The 14,218-nt window shown below is 47.4% G+C and overlaps 1 protein-coding gene across 1 annotated transcript; it reads left to right on the top strand.

Moving 5' to 3' along the window:
* Positions 1-4,710: 4,710 nt before the first annotated feature.
* On the top strand, positions 4,711-13,990 carry LOC140658695 (uracil phosphoribosyltransferase homolog). The gene is made up of 6 exons (XM_072877382.1): positions 4,711-4,791; positions 6,379-6,471; positions 10,820-10,916; positions 11,679-11,840; positions 12,616-12,714; positions 13,597-13,990. The coding sequence occupies exons 1-6, from the start codon at positions 4,711-4,713 to the stop codon at positions 13,701-13,703; spliced, it is 639 nt and encodes a 212-aa protein (XP_072733483.1). The 3' UTR covers positions 13,704-13,990.
* Positions 13,991-14,218: the final 228 nt, after the last annotated feature.

Genomic DNA, 14,218 nt, shown 5'->3' on the forward strand with positions numbered 1-14,218 from the left:
GGTGCACTCAGGACATCAGGTCTCACCCTGGCCCCAATTACCAGCCAAAGATACTCAACCTTGAGCTTATTAAAGCTCAGCTGTAAACCCAACCTAACTCAGCTCTAACAGCAGCCAGCTGACAGATCCCCGCCCTGAAACAAGAGCCATTTCATACCAAAGTCCACCCTCCCCTTCTCCCCGGGCCTTTCGGGGAACGCAGTGAAACTCTTCAGCGCGTCCCGTTCAGAACCTCGGCAGAAGGCCCAAGCCGTCCCTCCCAGACCCCCGACCCAGCCCTGGCCCCGAAGCCGTCTCCAAAGCCTGTCTCTTCTCCTGCCCCGTAAATCCGCCTTCCCACCCCAGCGCTCGGTGGAGTAGAGGAGGTCTTCTTTCTGGCTCCCCCGGAGCCAACACGGAGACCAAACCTGCCCCAAATTTCGGATGTAAGCGCCACCTCCCCAGCCCGGCAAGCCGTGCAAAACCCAGGCAGGCATCCAAGCTGGGACCGTCCTTTCCCCAGCCCGCAGCCGAGCCGTGAACGCTGCCGCGGTCCCGGCACAGCCAACCGCGTTCCGCTGGCCTGGCAACGCCACATCCGCGTGGTTTTTTACACGTCAGAAAATTCCAGGTACGGACTGTCAGAAGGGGCGACGCGTGGTTTATGTTGATAAATGCTCAGCGGCTTCCCCTGTCAAATTGCTGGGTTTTTTGTGGGATTACACCTATAGCTGCTTTTGCTTCGCAAATATTCTTTGTGTTGCAGCGAAAGCACTGGTTCAATAAAGCACTTAAACACACACTTTATCTTAAGCGTGCTGGAGATTATATCCCTCTTTAGCAAAGCATTTAAGTATGTGCTTAATTTAAGGGTTTAATTAAGGATTTTAATTGTAGACTTCAGTATGTGCTTACCTGCTTGGCTGAATATGGGTGAGATTACTACATGCTGAAGATTTCTACATGAAGTAAATGACTAATTCTGTGTGCACCAAGATGCTACATTATTCTCGCACAACGCAGTTAAAATATAAATAGGAAATAAGAGGCAGTTAACTCGATTCCTCTAGCTGAAAGTAGCATCCACGACCAAATCTGAGTTGATTAAAATCGAATATTATTAGTTTTAACCTCTGAAGTGGCATTAAATATCAATAGAAAGGGGCACCTTAAAAATGAGGCTCCAGCTCATAAGCTTTAATTATGAGACGGGAAAGATTCAGACGTCCTCTCTCTCGCTCAGTGGAGACAGGGACCTTGAAATGTAAATGGCCACCAAAGAAGGGGCTGTGAGGCCGCTTCTCCAATCATCAGGGGGTTTAAGCTGATTTCCTAAGGAAAGCGAGCTTCTGCAATTGCATTGCCAGCCTGTCCTTCGGGCCATTTCCATAATTTTTGAACTCTGTGATAAATTTCATCTAACTGGGAGGGGGGAGGATTCCAAAGACACCGAGCTCCAACGAGGTTAATGCAAACAAGCGGCTGGTTTTCTGTTTCTCCAGTAGCGTTTGCTGTCGCTGGAGAGCTTTCTCCGTCCCGGTACGGGGACAGAGGTAGGCCTGCCGCTGACGTTAGGGGATGGACGGGGCCCGCCTTGCTGTGGGACTGACTCCTTGCTCTGCGTTTCCTACGCCGCTGATGTCTTACGATGCTCTGAAGCTCACAAGCTAACACGTGCTCAGAAGGCAGACGGGTCTACAACCTTATCTGAATTATTTGTGAGGACGTTTATTTTATTGCATGCCTGGAAAGTGTGTATGATATAAATAGACGATAGTGATACCGCTCCGAAGTACAGGAGTCACTGTGCTTTACTGCAAAAGGCAGCAAGACGCCCTCGTCGTTTCTTTGCCTTTTCATTTCCTCCGGTTTTTTGTTATTTTACTGTCCCTAGTTAAAGTTACATCGTCAGCGATGCGAGGGAAGACGTGGTAGCTATCTACAAGTGTTTGGAAGAGATAAACACATGCAAATGTGAGAGAAGGAGCTGAGACTCAGAAGGGTTGGAGGAAATTAAGAAAAAGCAACGAGCCTGAATCGTAGCAAGGCGAGAAAGTGTTTGGTGGTACTCCTCACCACGTCTCCCAAAACAGTAAGAGTTGTTACGTCCCTATGGTGCCGGGTCCTGGGTGTAAAGAAGTAACTGGGATGGTCAGATTCTTCCTCTCCGTTTCTGGTTTCATTATCTTTCAAGATGCAGGATTTCATTTTTCCCATGTCATTGAATTCCCCCCCATCCCCAATTCTCACCACTTTCTTACCACCTAAAAACTTATTTCTCAAGCACTCCCCTCCTTCTGCCTGGACTTCTGTCTCTGCAAAGCATCTTTCTGGTTTCTTCCAAGGGAGAAGGAACAGCGTATGTGTACGGGGTCTGGCTGGGACGGGGGGAATGGTTCCCTATAGCAGCCCTCACGGTGCTGTGCTGCGTATCGGTAGCTAGCAGGGTGTTGATAACACGCCAGGGTTTTGGCTACTGCTGAGCAGTGCTCCACAGCGTCGAGGCTGTCTCTCCAACATTCCCCCCCTCACCCAGTAAGCTGGGGGTGGGCAAGATCTTGGGAGGGGACACAGCCAGGACAGCTGACCCGAACTGACCAAAGCGGTATTCCATACCGTATGACGTCTGCTCAGCAATAAAGGCTAAAAGAAGGGGGGGGGGGCATTTGTTATTACGACGTTTGTCTTCTGAAGCAACTGCTACGTGTACTGAAGCCCTTCTTCCCAGGAAGTGGCTGGACATGGCCTGCTGATGGGAAGTGGAGAATAAATCTTCTGTTTTCCTTCGCTTCCGTGCACGGCCTTTGCTTGTGCTTCATCAAACTGTCTTTATCTTGACCCACGAGGTGGGTTTTTTCCATCTTATTTCCACCACCCCCCCCCAACCCTGTCCTGCTGAGGAGGGAGGTGATGGAGCGGCTTGGTGAGCACCTGGTGTCCAGCCAAGGTCAACCCACCACAGCCCTTTTTGGCACCCAACGTGGGGCACGAGACAACGGCAGTCTTCTATTAGGCGTGCTACAGCTATGGTAGTTATTAAGCGTCAAGCTTCTGCGTGGGTCACGAACTTTGTTGGCTGCGCTGCTTATCTCTTTATTTTGCTGAGCTTGGGAACATGCTAGTACAGACAAGGGCTATGTGCTTCGCCCTGGCGTTGAGGGCCTTACTGTGCTAGGGGAGCTATCTCGTGGAGAGCATAAAGAGCCCTGATCCCTCACGGTGCGACACTGGCCCTTCTCTGTGTCTGAAAAAGTGATCCCTCTGCTGATTGACCCCAAAATTCAGAAATTGCCTTGAGCCAACCATTCGCCCTCTGCCCTTTCGATCTTCATCTCCACCTGCCTATCACTACCTCAAGGTTTTCATCACTTCCCACCTCGGCCTCACTCCTTGCCATACGAGATCGCCTTGTCCACTTGCCCTTCTTGTCAGTACTGGTGAATTTTTGTTTTTCACGGCGCTGCTCCCAGCTGTGGGAGGACCGGGATGTCGGTCCCACCCATCCCTGCCCACCATCTGCGCACCCCCGGGGCTCCCCACACCTCCCCGCGTTGGCTCCCATCTCGGCTCAGCCTCTTGCCCAGTCCCCGTGCACTTCCAGCCTCCTCTTGCATCTTCTAGTTGGGCTCCTGGCTGTTCGGGGCGACTAATCCAAGCCACGCAAAAGCCGTTTTATTCTGCAGCATCCCTTAAAATGCCTTTTCTGCTTTATTTTGTTTCACTCCTCCTCTAGAGGCGTCCCACTGGGAGCTGTATGAGAGGATCGGTGTCCATGACACTGTAACGCTGCTCTCCTAAGCCTCTCTAATCTGCTCTGCATCCACCTCTGTGTTTAAGGACATGGTTTTTGTGCCATATGGAATCCTCATACAGCACCAGCGATGCCTTTTTGCTGGCAGCAGTCAACAAACAAGCAAAGAAGATGTATGGTACCCATAGCTGCTGCTTATGGACAGAGGAAAATATGGCTCTGGCTGTGCAAAGAGCCTGAGGTGGGGAGCACAGCCTGCCACGGCTTCACGTGCTGCCTCACAGAAATGATCGTGGTGTGCTCTGGCCAACTGGTCCTGCTGGGACAGGATGGCAGGGCTTCACGGTCAGCCCACAATTAGCTGCAGTGACCATAATTAGCTGCAGCAACATTCAGCGCAGCGGCTGAACACGACACCTGGAAATGGCTCAAGAATGGGAGATTGGACACTGGGTAAGAACTAATCTCGTAAATACTGGCGGGAAAGAGGAAGCTTCTGCTCCTCTAGGCTGTAATGGTCTTCTTGAGGGGAACCCCGCATGTTTGCAAGAAAAGCTTAAATCCAGCTCTTCGTTGGTGCTTTGCCTTTGCCGTTGGGCTTCCCGCCCCGCGGTGAGCCCAGTTCAGAGGAAGAGCCGTGCGCTGCCGCCCTGCAAGCGGCTCAGGCAGCCCTCGGAGTGCCAGCTTTAGCTTTTACCAACGCCGCAGGCCACCTTGGAAAGGCCAAGTCTGAGTCACCGAGTGGCACTCTTGGGTCTGCCCTCCGGCTGCTAAAAGCTGAACAGTGCTAAAATTGAAGTCTTTCTGTCTTTTTGTGTGATACCACAAGGTATCACAAGCCCTGACCGGATTTTTCTTTCAAAGTTTATATATTGAGCCATCTTAAGATGCAGAAAGGGAAGCAACTGTCAGCTGGAGAAAGACCATACCTAGAGGGTACCCATTCAAGAGCCGTTCCTGCAGATGAGCCGCCTAGGGAGATGACCCAGGCAGCCAAAATGCCATCGCAGGCTCTTATTGATCCCTGTCTCTGGGGGACAGAAGGACTTAAAGAAACACAAGTGAGTTTCCGTGGAATTTTGCATCTTGCATCTGTTTGTCGCACAAAGCATGAGACACTTCTACCTCTTCTTGTCTACACCTGCACCTTTTTTTTCTTTACCACCAGAATTCATTTAGAGATCTTCTAGACTGCATGATTATGCAAGATTAGGCTTCCAGCCTTTTAATGGAAATAACAATAGGGGTGGGTGGCTATAAAGGCAGCTTCAGACAGCAAATCCACTTGCAAAGAGAAAAGTACTTAAGGGATGCGTTCTCTGGAGCGCAAGACATCGTATAGCTAGGTTGTGTGGCAGAAGCGTCTCAAGGACGGTGGCTGTAAGCTGGCAATGTGGGGATGTGGGTACCAAGGAAAATAGGAAACAGAGCCAGTCTGAGTGCTCGGTCTGTCCTGCTGCCTGAAATGCAGCACGAGTCACTGCGGCAGCAAACAGCGATCGTTTGTGCGAGTTGGTTTTGCCTATCAAAGTATCACCACTTCAGAGAGTCACTCTGCATCACTGAATGTACCTTCAGATGATGATCTAGAGCAAATAACCTGAGTAATGCTTGACATACCAACCTGTCTATCAGACGCCATGTGTTTCTTATCTTTTTGCACGTTGCACGTCTTCTATCTTCTTTGAGAGGAGGGGAAAGAGAAACCTATGGCATTTAAAAAGTGGAAATGGAAAAGATGTCTTCAGATGCGGTACCAAAGCCGTGATGACCAGGATCCTTCGTGCCTTACACTGTGCAATACAGTGTGATCAGGGAAACCTTTATTTGGAGTGCAGGGCTGTGACTGCCATGCTCCTGTTTCAATGCACTACCCATGCATTGAAGAAAATCTCTGCCAATTCTGAGCAGGATGAGGTACATGACCTACAGATGAGTCAATCTAATTTTATCCGGTAGTGAGCACTGGTGCACCTGTATAATGAATAGCACAATATCACATCCTTTGCTTGACTATCTCAATATAATATATTTAGTCTTCATAGCCTTCGATACATCATGTTATTTATTCTTTCATCTAATGTATTTGGAGCAACTTGCTAGCAAGATGCAGCCCTATTTATCCTTCTAAGGACAACAATAGCAGGAATAAATGTTAAACTAAAGGAAGGAATAAAAAAAAATAGCAGCTCTATTTGTGCTATGCCGAGATGCATTTCTTGGCAGCCCCAGAGATTCAACAGTCTGGTATTTATCACGACGAAACGCAGAAATGTCTGATGATTACGCGAAGGAAAATAAAGAGACTGAGCATAAACCGCAGGCTGAGAGATAAGGGCACATTTTTATGGCAGGCAGCTGCTAAAGCGGTGGTATGCCAAGGCAGCCCCGAGCTGCAGCAGAGGGGTGGCACAGGACAGGGCAGTGAGGGGGGCAGAGCTGAAACTGGTGATAAACAGGACACTTTACTACCAAGGAGGAGAATTAGGCAGCCTGCTTAATCACATTATTTAACACCGTGAGGATTATTTTTAAGGAATTTATCCCTCCTTCATCTCCCATTGGATAATGCTGCAAAATGCTGTCATTGGCTATGGGGACTCTTTAAGATCTTTCTTTTTGAAATGAGCCCCTGTCACGGTGTTCAGCGAGAGGAGTCTGTCCGGCAGCGCCCGGAGCTGCGTCAGAGATTTAGCATCGACCCGAGTCCCTCAAGGACGTGGTCTGCCCCTGCCTACAAGGTGGGTCCTGCCCTTGAGGCACACACGGGGTTTGGCCCTGGCTCTCTTTGACGGTGGGTGCTTTGCATGACCCCTCCGCAATGCGCCCTGATGCAATGGGGAGGGGCTGCGCTATCACAGACCCTTTCTATGAACAGGCTTAATACCCTCAGGGGTTTTTGGGGGTGGCGTGGAGGAGAGTTTCTCTCTTGGAGGGTAGCAAATTCCAGTCTCAGTTGGGGTTACGATGCCAGCATTATTGAAATCCAGAGTTGAAGAATAAGTTTTATTATCGAATCTGAAAGGCTCAGGGAGCTCCCGGTGCAAGTGAGACAGTCGCTGTACAGCTTTGGTCAAGGTTGCTTGAAGTTAGGGTTAGGATTTGAGAACAGAAAGGTACAAATCTCTCAATTATTGCCAAGTCTGTAAGGTCTGCTGACCTACAGGAAACATGCTGAGATGGAGGCTCATGTTGGTTACGGAGAACAGCTGCTGTGTTGTTGAGCAAGGAGCGATCACCAGTTTAACTTTAGGGCTATGGTTATGAACTGGGTTAAGATTTCAGTTCAAAAAAGGGAATGTGCTGTTGCCTGGACTGTTCTGGACATCGCACAGGCCACGTTCTTGGTTGAAGGATGAAGGATGGTGATGAAATTCATTCTTCTGTGCAGACGGAGAGAAGCTCCTGGTTTTTAGCAGTTGCATCCCAGTGGTGGAAGTCCTCTGTTTCCCTGACACAAGCACAGAGCCAAAGTAACACATGAGCCTTCTGTTTCGGCTTCATTTCATCCTTTTACAGTACAGCGTATCTGATGCAAGATTCCAGGGAATGATGAATTGCACTCTCGAGCTGGCATCTCCTAAGGACAACTCCATAAAAACATATGGACATGCTGCATATGATACAGATCTTACATTCTTTGTAGGGTTAACGTAGGTAGTAGCATGAGTCTCTGCCTGGCAAATTCTTCTGACAGATGCTTTCCTCATCCTCTCTGCCCCAAATAAAACTGCCAGCCTTTTAGGATCAATAATCTCCTCTCGTGCAGGAGAGGAGATTGCTGAGTTACCCCGGTAGCCTCCTAGGCTGGAGTGCGGACCCCGCCACTCAACAGTGCCAAGGGCATCAGAAGCAATTAAAGAAAAATGAGAATTGATTTGAAGAATGTAATAATCATTCATTTAGCTGGGGGAAAAAAGGATTTTATCAATGATATATTAGAAAGGGTAACATTTACTCTCTGATAAGCATTATGGCACCCGCAGAAGTAAGTCTGAAACCTCAAGGCCTTGCACCATAAATGATTTAATTCTAAAGAACAAGAAAACAATAATGTTGCAAATCAATCCAAGAGGCTAAGGCGGATAGAAGTGGGCAGGGGAAGGGTTTCTGACTCCAGTCTTGCCCAAAGTACGAAGCCAAGTATCTCCCTGACCCCATGCCTACCTTTCCTTAGCAATTTTGCTTCCCAGAATATCATGCCCAGCTTCTTCTTGTAATCACTCTTGCAGCTACTCTTGGAAATACACGGATGTTCACCCTTCGCATCCTGTCCTCTTGGGGCAGATGTGCTCATTGTGGGCTAAACTTAAATGGGGATGGTGGTCTCTGGGCACGGAGGACAGAAAACCAAAGATAAGTAACAAAGCAAGGTGGTTCTGAGGGAGAAACTGAAAACTGCCATAGCCTGTAAGTATCTCTGCTTGTGCTTTGGTGGCTGCCCTTGAACAGGCAGTTTTGTCGCTCTGTGCTCAGCTTCTCGTTGCTCTAACAAGGGACAAGGAGCTTCATTGATCTTTGTAAAGCATTCAGTAAGCGCCACATTTTTCTTTCATGTTCTGGATGTCCCTGCTATAGAACACATACATCAAACCCTGCCCGTAATGGAGTAATTAAACGGCTAAAGGGATGTCATAGGATGGGACTGATTACAGCTCACCCAGACATGTCTTCCCAAGTCCCAGGCCCTTTGACGTGATTCTCCCCCCCTTCTCTGAATTTCTTCCTGCATTAATTTCAGCCAGTCCTGGGATTATTTGAAAAAGGGCCTTGGGGGACTTGTTCAAAGGCACTGCCACCGCAGACGGCTTTGCTTTCTGAACTGAAGCATTTCACTCCTATCTGTCTGGACATATGAGCTGCTCAGCACTGCTTCATTAGGCAAGTTATTTTTAAATTCCCAGAAAGAGCAAAACATTGAGCGAGGAATTAGCATGTGCTGTTGAAACAGCTGCAAAAAAGAATAGGCAGAAACCCACTCCGGGTCCCCCCTGCTAGCCCTGCCATGAACCGGATGGCAGCACCCAAAGTCACTGACACACGCTCAAGCTGCACATGAGATGTCAGAAATCACGCCCGAAGACAAGGTTTGGTGAGTGACCATCAAAACTGTGTTTGGATGTAAATAAGAGGGTGAGCATCAACAGTGAATAAGAAAATGTCTTTCAAAGATCTCTCTTCCCTCCAACCCCATCCTGTATTTCCCACTTTCTCTTTCCTCCATTTTGCTCGTAAGGACTTTGACACTTAAAAAACCCTCCATTCTGGTTTTTTTGGTTCAGCTGCTACTACTTCTGGTTCAACACGAATGAAAGAAAAGATAAAGCCTGCCCATGGTCCTTGCTTCCCCTAAACAATAACTAAAACCCAGTGGGCACCCAATACTTTCAAAATGCCAAGGGACAGCAATAAAGCTGACGTTTTTTGGTAGTGCTCTCGCCTGGTAACATGCTTAAGTTTCCCAGTGGCGAATACTGCTCTTACAGCACGGAGTTAAAGCAAAAGGCGTGGCAATAAAACTGTTAGAGGCATGGTTTGGTAGCTGTCTTTTTGCAAATGCTGACTGCCCTGCCACTTGTGCCGCTCAGGGCAGCTACGGCTCACACTGATAATGTTACGTGGGAGAAAAAAGGTGTTGGAAAGCTGTTGTGGGTATGGCCTAAACCTGAAAAGGGAGGAGAGATGACTCAAAACGGCCTTTTCACCGAACTGAGAGCACGCACGTATTGCAGCTGAGGCTGCCTGCACCTGCCTGCTTCACCTCTGCCCATCGCCCCTGCCTGCAGTCAGAGTGTTTCTCTATTTATTCAGAAGAAATCTAGTAGGAGCTGTTCTAATAACCTGCTCCCAATTCCAGCCTAATGAAGGCTGCCGGATTCCTCTGAATTAATTCTTGTTCAAACTAGAGTGTTTCCTTTGGAAGAAAAAAAAAAATCTCGTTAAGTATTTCCAGAGATTCTTCAGTGACAGGCACTCTGCCATAGTCGGCATATTGTGGGTGGACTGTTTCAGTGGACAGCTTTCCCCACTGCTAAAAATATACAGCAACCTATTTTGATGTCCAAACACCACTTTTCCAGATAAAGAACCCTTTAGTGTTAAATCTGCCACGTGCCTTCCCAGAGACTACATTTAAAATGTCCCTTAACCTTTTATTTCTTAATTAACTGTGTTCCTTGGGTGCTTTCTCATGAAGGTGTGTTTGCCAGCCCTTGGGGAAGTCTTCCTGGAGCCCACAACAGAGGTAATAAAACCTCCCTTGTCTTCCTCGGTGTCTCCCTTTATGGTTCCATGGAAGCATTAGCTCCTCTTGGCAGAGCATCTCATTAGGAGCTCATGTTCAGCTGATTATTCCTCTTCTGAATCACTGTTTTCTATGACTTTGTCACCCGCCCCGTAGTCCAGCTGCCGCTCTATTCTTAGGCTGATGACTTTACATCTGGTGGCATTGAAAAACATGTTGTTTACTTAAGCTCAGCTCATTAAGTGATCCAGATTAGGTTTGGTATCAGCAACCTGCCCCTAACTTCCATGCACCTGCAGGTCACCAGTAATGATTTTATATTTTCTCGTAGGTCACCGATCACACATTAAGCGGTGTGAGGTCAGGAACTGATGGGAAGGGAGCCGTGCCTTGCTCAGTGACGCTTCTGCTTACAATTACACTTGGAGATCTACCAGTTAGTTTTCAGTCCAATTAATAGTTGTCATATTGACTCACATCGTTCCTCTTTCTCGATCAAAATATCGTGAAAGACAAGATCAGATGTATTACTAACGGAAGGTTTATGCTCTCAGCACTACTACTTTAAACCATGCCATTAAGGAAAGTATCTGGTTAACTCAACAAAGCCTACTTTTCATAATGTTACAGTATCTTCTTGAAATTATTTGTTAGCGAGGCCTCTTACCTACATTACTCCACATTATTTAGCTTGGCATTGCTGTCAGCATGACAGAGACACACCGCGTTTGCTCCAGTAAAGGCCATGCTATCCCCCATCCCCAGATGAGCTCAGCCTTTTACTGAGTCTTTTGTAGGGCCCTGCTTTATTGCAAAACGCGATATCCCTACCGTCTCTTTTGCAGGCAGGCTTGCGCTTGTTCGTGACCACTCCAACAGGACACAAGTATGAAGGAGTCAGGTTTGAAAAGGGAAACTGCGGAGTCAGCATAATGAGAAGCGGTAGGCAGTTTCTGGTTGTTGAATGAGCACGAATTAAACGTTTTGGAAACCTGTAAGCACCTTCCTTTCAAAAATGTGCAGCAACGCTTCTCTACAGCAAAGCCTTACCCAAACCTGCCAGTTGTTCTTTCTTAGGTATCCTTCATCACAGCGTGTCAAGTAATGTGTTTCGTGAACTTTTTAGGAGACAAATGGCTGCAGCAGATTTCATCTGGCCTCTTCTCTAGCAACTGTTAACTGTGAGAGGCCAGGCCAGCTGTCCTTCCTTGTTCGCCGCCAACAGCTACTGCTCCGAGACAGATAAACCGTGCTCCGGGCCGGTAGAGTCGCTGTTCTTTTGCCCAATGTGGCGGAAACCTTTGTATCTGTGACGTAAAATCCAGCGGCTCCACAGCTTCCTGCACGGCATTTTGCACCGTGGTGTCTCTGGGCAGAGCTCAGAGACGTCCTCCAAACCCCAGACGTTTGCTTTGACGTTTCCAGCTCTCGCCTTTGAGAGCTTAGCACTGGTGTGTGGCAACACTAACACCCAGGAGCCAAGTAACACCAAGTCGACTCGTTTGTCTGTCTAAACAGAGAAAAAAGGAAAATAGCTTCAAGTGTTTTTAACACTTAGAACCGAGAAAAAAAAAATAAATGTCCTTTTTAGAACTCTTCACCAATAGAGTACTGGGGCTGTCCATTTAATTGTAGCATCCTGCAACTGTGCCGTTTCTTAGCGTGTAACCATTTGTTGTTGGTTTTTTTGCTGCTCATTTTGAGGCGAGGCAATGGAACAAGGCTTACGAGACTGCTGCAGATCAATCCGCATAGGAAAAATCCTGATACAGAGCGACGAGGAGACTCAAAGGGCGAAAGTGTACTATGCTAAGTTTCCACCAGACATTTACAGGAGAAAAGTTCTTCTTATGTACCCCATACTAAGTAAGTGTCTTTCACCCTTACGTACAGTTCCACTCATCTGAACGGGGAGTGCGCTGAATTTAAAGGAAAATTTCCAAATTTCAGGGGCTTTGATTCGGTTTTTTGCTTGGTTTAGGTGACACAGTAGGGAATTTATCAGGCTGTGCCACAATACGTATTAGTCAGCCTGCACCAGCTGGAATGCAGAGCAACTCCTCTGGGCATGCCTGCGTTTGTGAGAAAGGCTGAAGCACTGAGACTTGATATAAATTTAATTTTTTTCATTTTGCCATGAGAAGAGACTCAAACAGTACTTTTCTCATGCTATTAAAAGATATTTTTGGATTAATATTATAATCCTAGAAATAAATTACTTTAAAACTAAATACAGCTAATACTACCAAAAAAAAATATCTGGTAAGCGTGGTAAGGAGTTTGTCAGGACGAAGCAACTTTTCCAGTCTAAGATTTAATTCTGGTTCTACACATGGAGCTCTTAATGGCCATTTTACTATTTTAGGTGAGCTCTCTCGCCTCAGGGCTTTAACAAAATCCACCAACTTCAGTGCTCAAACCCTGGCAGAGTTGGCTGTTTTGGAGCAGAGATGAAGTTCCTTCATCAGGAGACCAAAGTTTTCGACAATTAATACATGCGGAGGTGATAGTTTTCCAGTGGGAAAGGACAGCATCACCAGTCAGTCGCACACCGCTGTTAACAGGGATATTCTCGGCTGGCCTAGGACAAGTTCTTCAACCAGGGGGAAAAAAACACAAATCTCACTTTTTCCCCTTTTAGGTACTGGCAATACTGTCATCGAGGCTGTCAAAGTTCTTGTAGAACACGGCGTACAACCAAGTGTCATTATCCTGCTAAGCCTTTTCTCCACACCGCATGGTAAGTTGAGGGGGCCAGACGAGCGGGCACAGGTACGTTTAACGGGGAAGAGTTAATCAGTCACGCGCTTCAGACAGCGGTGAAGAGCTGTTCCTTTGCAAATAACGATAGCCGCGTTGCTTAGCTCAGAAGAGAGAGGGGTTTTTTGGCGGAACCGTGGAACTGAGAGCGAAGGGTGACATGTTTGGTGCGGGCAGTGGAGTGGGCTAGCAGAAGGGAGAAGGCCTGTTACACCCAATGGCAAAACATTCCTGGTAAATGGTAAAGCATTCCTAAAAGCAGGAATGTGCAGTGCTGCCAGGTACACGGAATGCTTCAGTGGCTCACAGAGCAGTGCCAGGGCTGCTGCTGCTGCTCTGGACTGTAGCAGCCCACGGATGGTGCTGAGCTGCTCTGCCAGCAAAAGAGTACCAGTGCTGCGAGGAGCGCGAGGTGAATGAAGCTACCGAGCAGTCCTGTCTGCATGCCAAAGATCTTAACTTGTAAAAGGGATCCACCAAGGGAACAGCTGTTTCTGTGAAGTAGGAAAGTGGATCTTGTGCGTTGTCTTAAAAATGGGCCATGGCAGAAACCACGATCCAAAAAGTCAGCTGAATCGCAGAGAGTTATTCCTGGCAGCCTGTAGCCACTCTGGTGATTAGATGGGGACTGTACGTGTATGGTAAAGAAAAGAAAAACCCAAATAAGAAAGCCCAAAAAGGCAACCCACTAAGTTCAGGAAGTTTTTCCTCATAGACAGGCAGCTAAGGCAGAACCATGAAGCGGAGATGGAAGAACAGAGCCTGACTTACCTACGGAACTCTGCTAATCGTGATTTAACATGTGGTGCTGAAACACAGCGGCAGTGCTGTAGTCATTATTGCCTTTGCCCTCTCTCAAAAGGTGCCAAATCTATCATCCAGGAGTTCCCGGAGATCACAATTTTAACCACAGAAGTTCATCCTGTCGCACCAACACACTTTGGACAGAAGTATTTTGGAACAGACTGACGCACTCGGAACAAACGGATATGACTGTATGATGTTACAAGAGGGTTTTTTCTACGTTTTATTATTGTTGAGTTGGTTGAGGGCAAGTTTAAAAATCTTTTTGGCCAAAGGGGGAAATACTTGACTTTGGTTAGTTCTGGTCAGGTGCTGCCGGAACACTGAATCAGGCCCAGTAACGAAGCGCTCCGTCATTACAAAGTCAAGCCTCTCAATGTTGGGGTTGTATAAATTGCTACACTCCCTGCTTTAACTTATTTATTCTTCTATAGCCTGAATTTTTTGGGTGCAACTGGATTTACAGCACCTAACTAGGTAGAGACTGACAAACAACGTCCTGAGAGAAACCCTTTGGGCCTTTTCCACAATGCATCATACAGATCTATCCTACAGCTGCACCAGTGAAAGTGGAAATGGATTTTTACCCCTTAAAGAGCTATTTGCGTGTTAAAAAAACTGCCACGCACTCGGCTGAATACTTTATCTCTTTTGTTACCTGCAGCAGTGACTGCAGACAG

This window comes from Ciconia boyciana, chromosome 12 (genome assembly GCF_034638445.1).
Source record: "Ciconia boyciana chromosome 12, ASM3463844v1, whole genome shotgun sequence".
NCBI lineage: Eukaryota > Metazoa > Chordata > Aves > Ciconiiformes > Ciconiidae > Ciconia > Ciconia boyciana.

What these genes read in the sequence shown, in the direction of transcription:
- LOC140658695 (XM_072877382.1), top strand. Translation starts at nt 4,711, where the DNA reads ATGACCCAGGCAGCCAAAATGCCATCGCAGGCTCTTATTGATCCCTGT. An exon ending in AAGGACTTAAAGAAACACAA is followed by an intron (nt 4,792 to 6,378) that starts GTGAGTTTCCGT and finishes CACGGTGTTCAG; the next exon opens with CGAGAGGAGTCTGTCCGGCA. An exon ending in CCTTTTCTCCACACCGCATG is followed by an intron (nt 12,715 to 13,596) that starts GTAAGTTGAGGG and finishes CTCTCTCAAAAG; the next exon opens with GTGCCAAATCTATCATCCAG.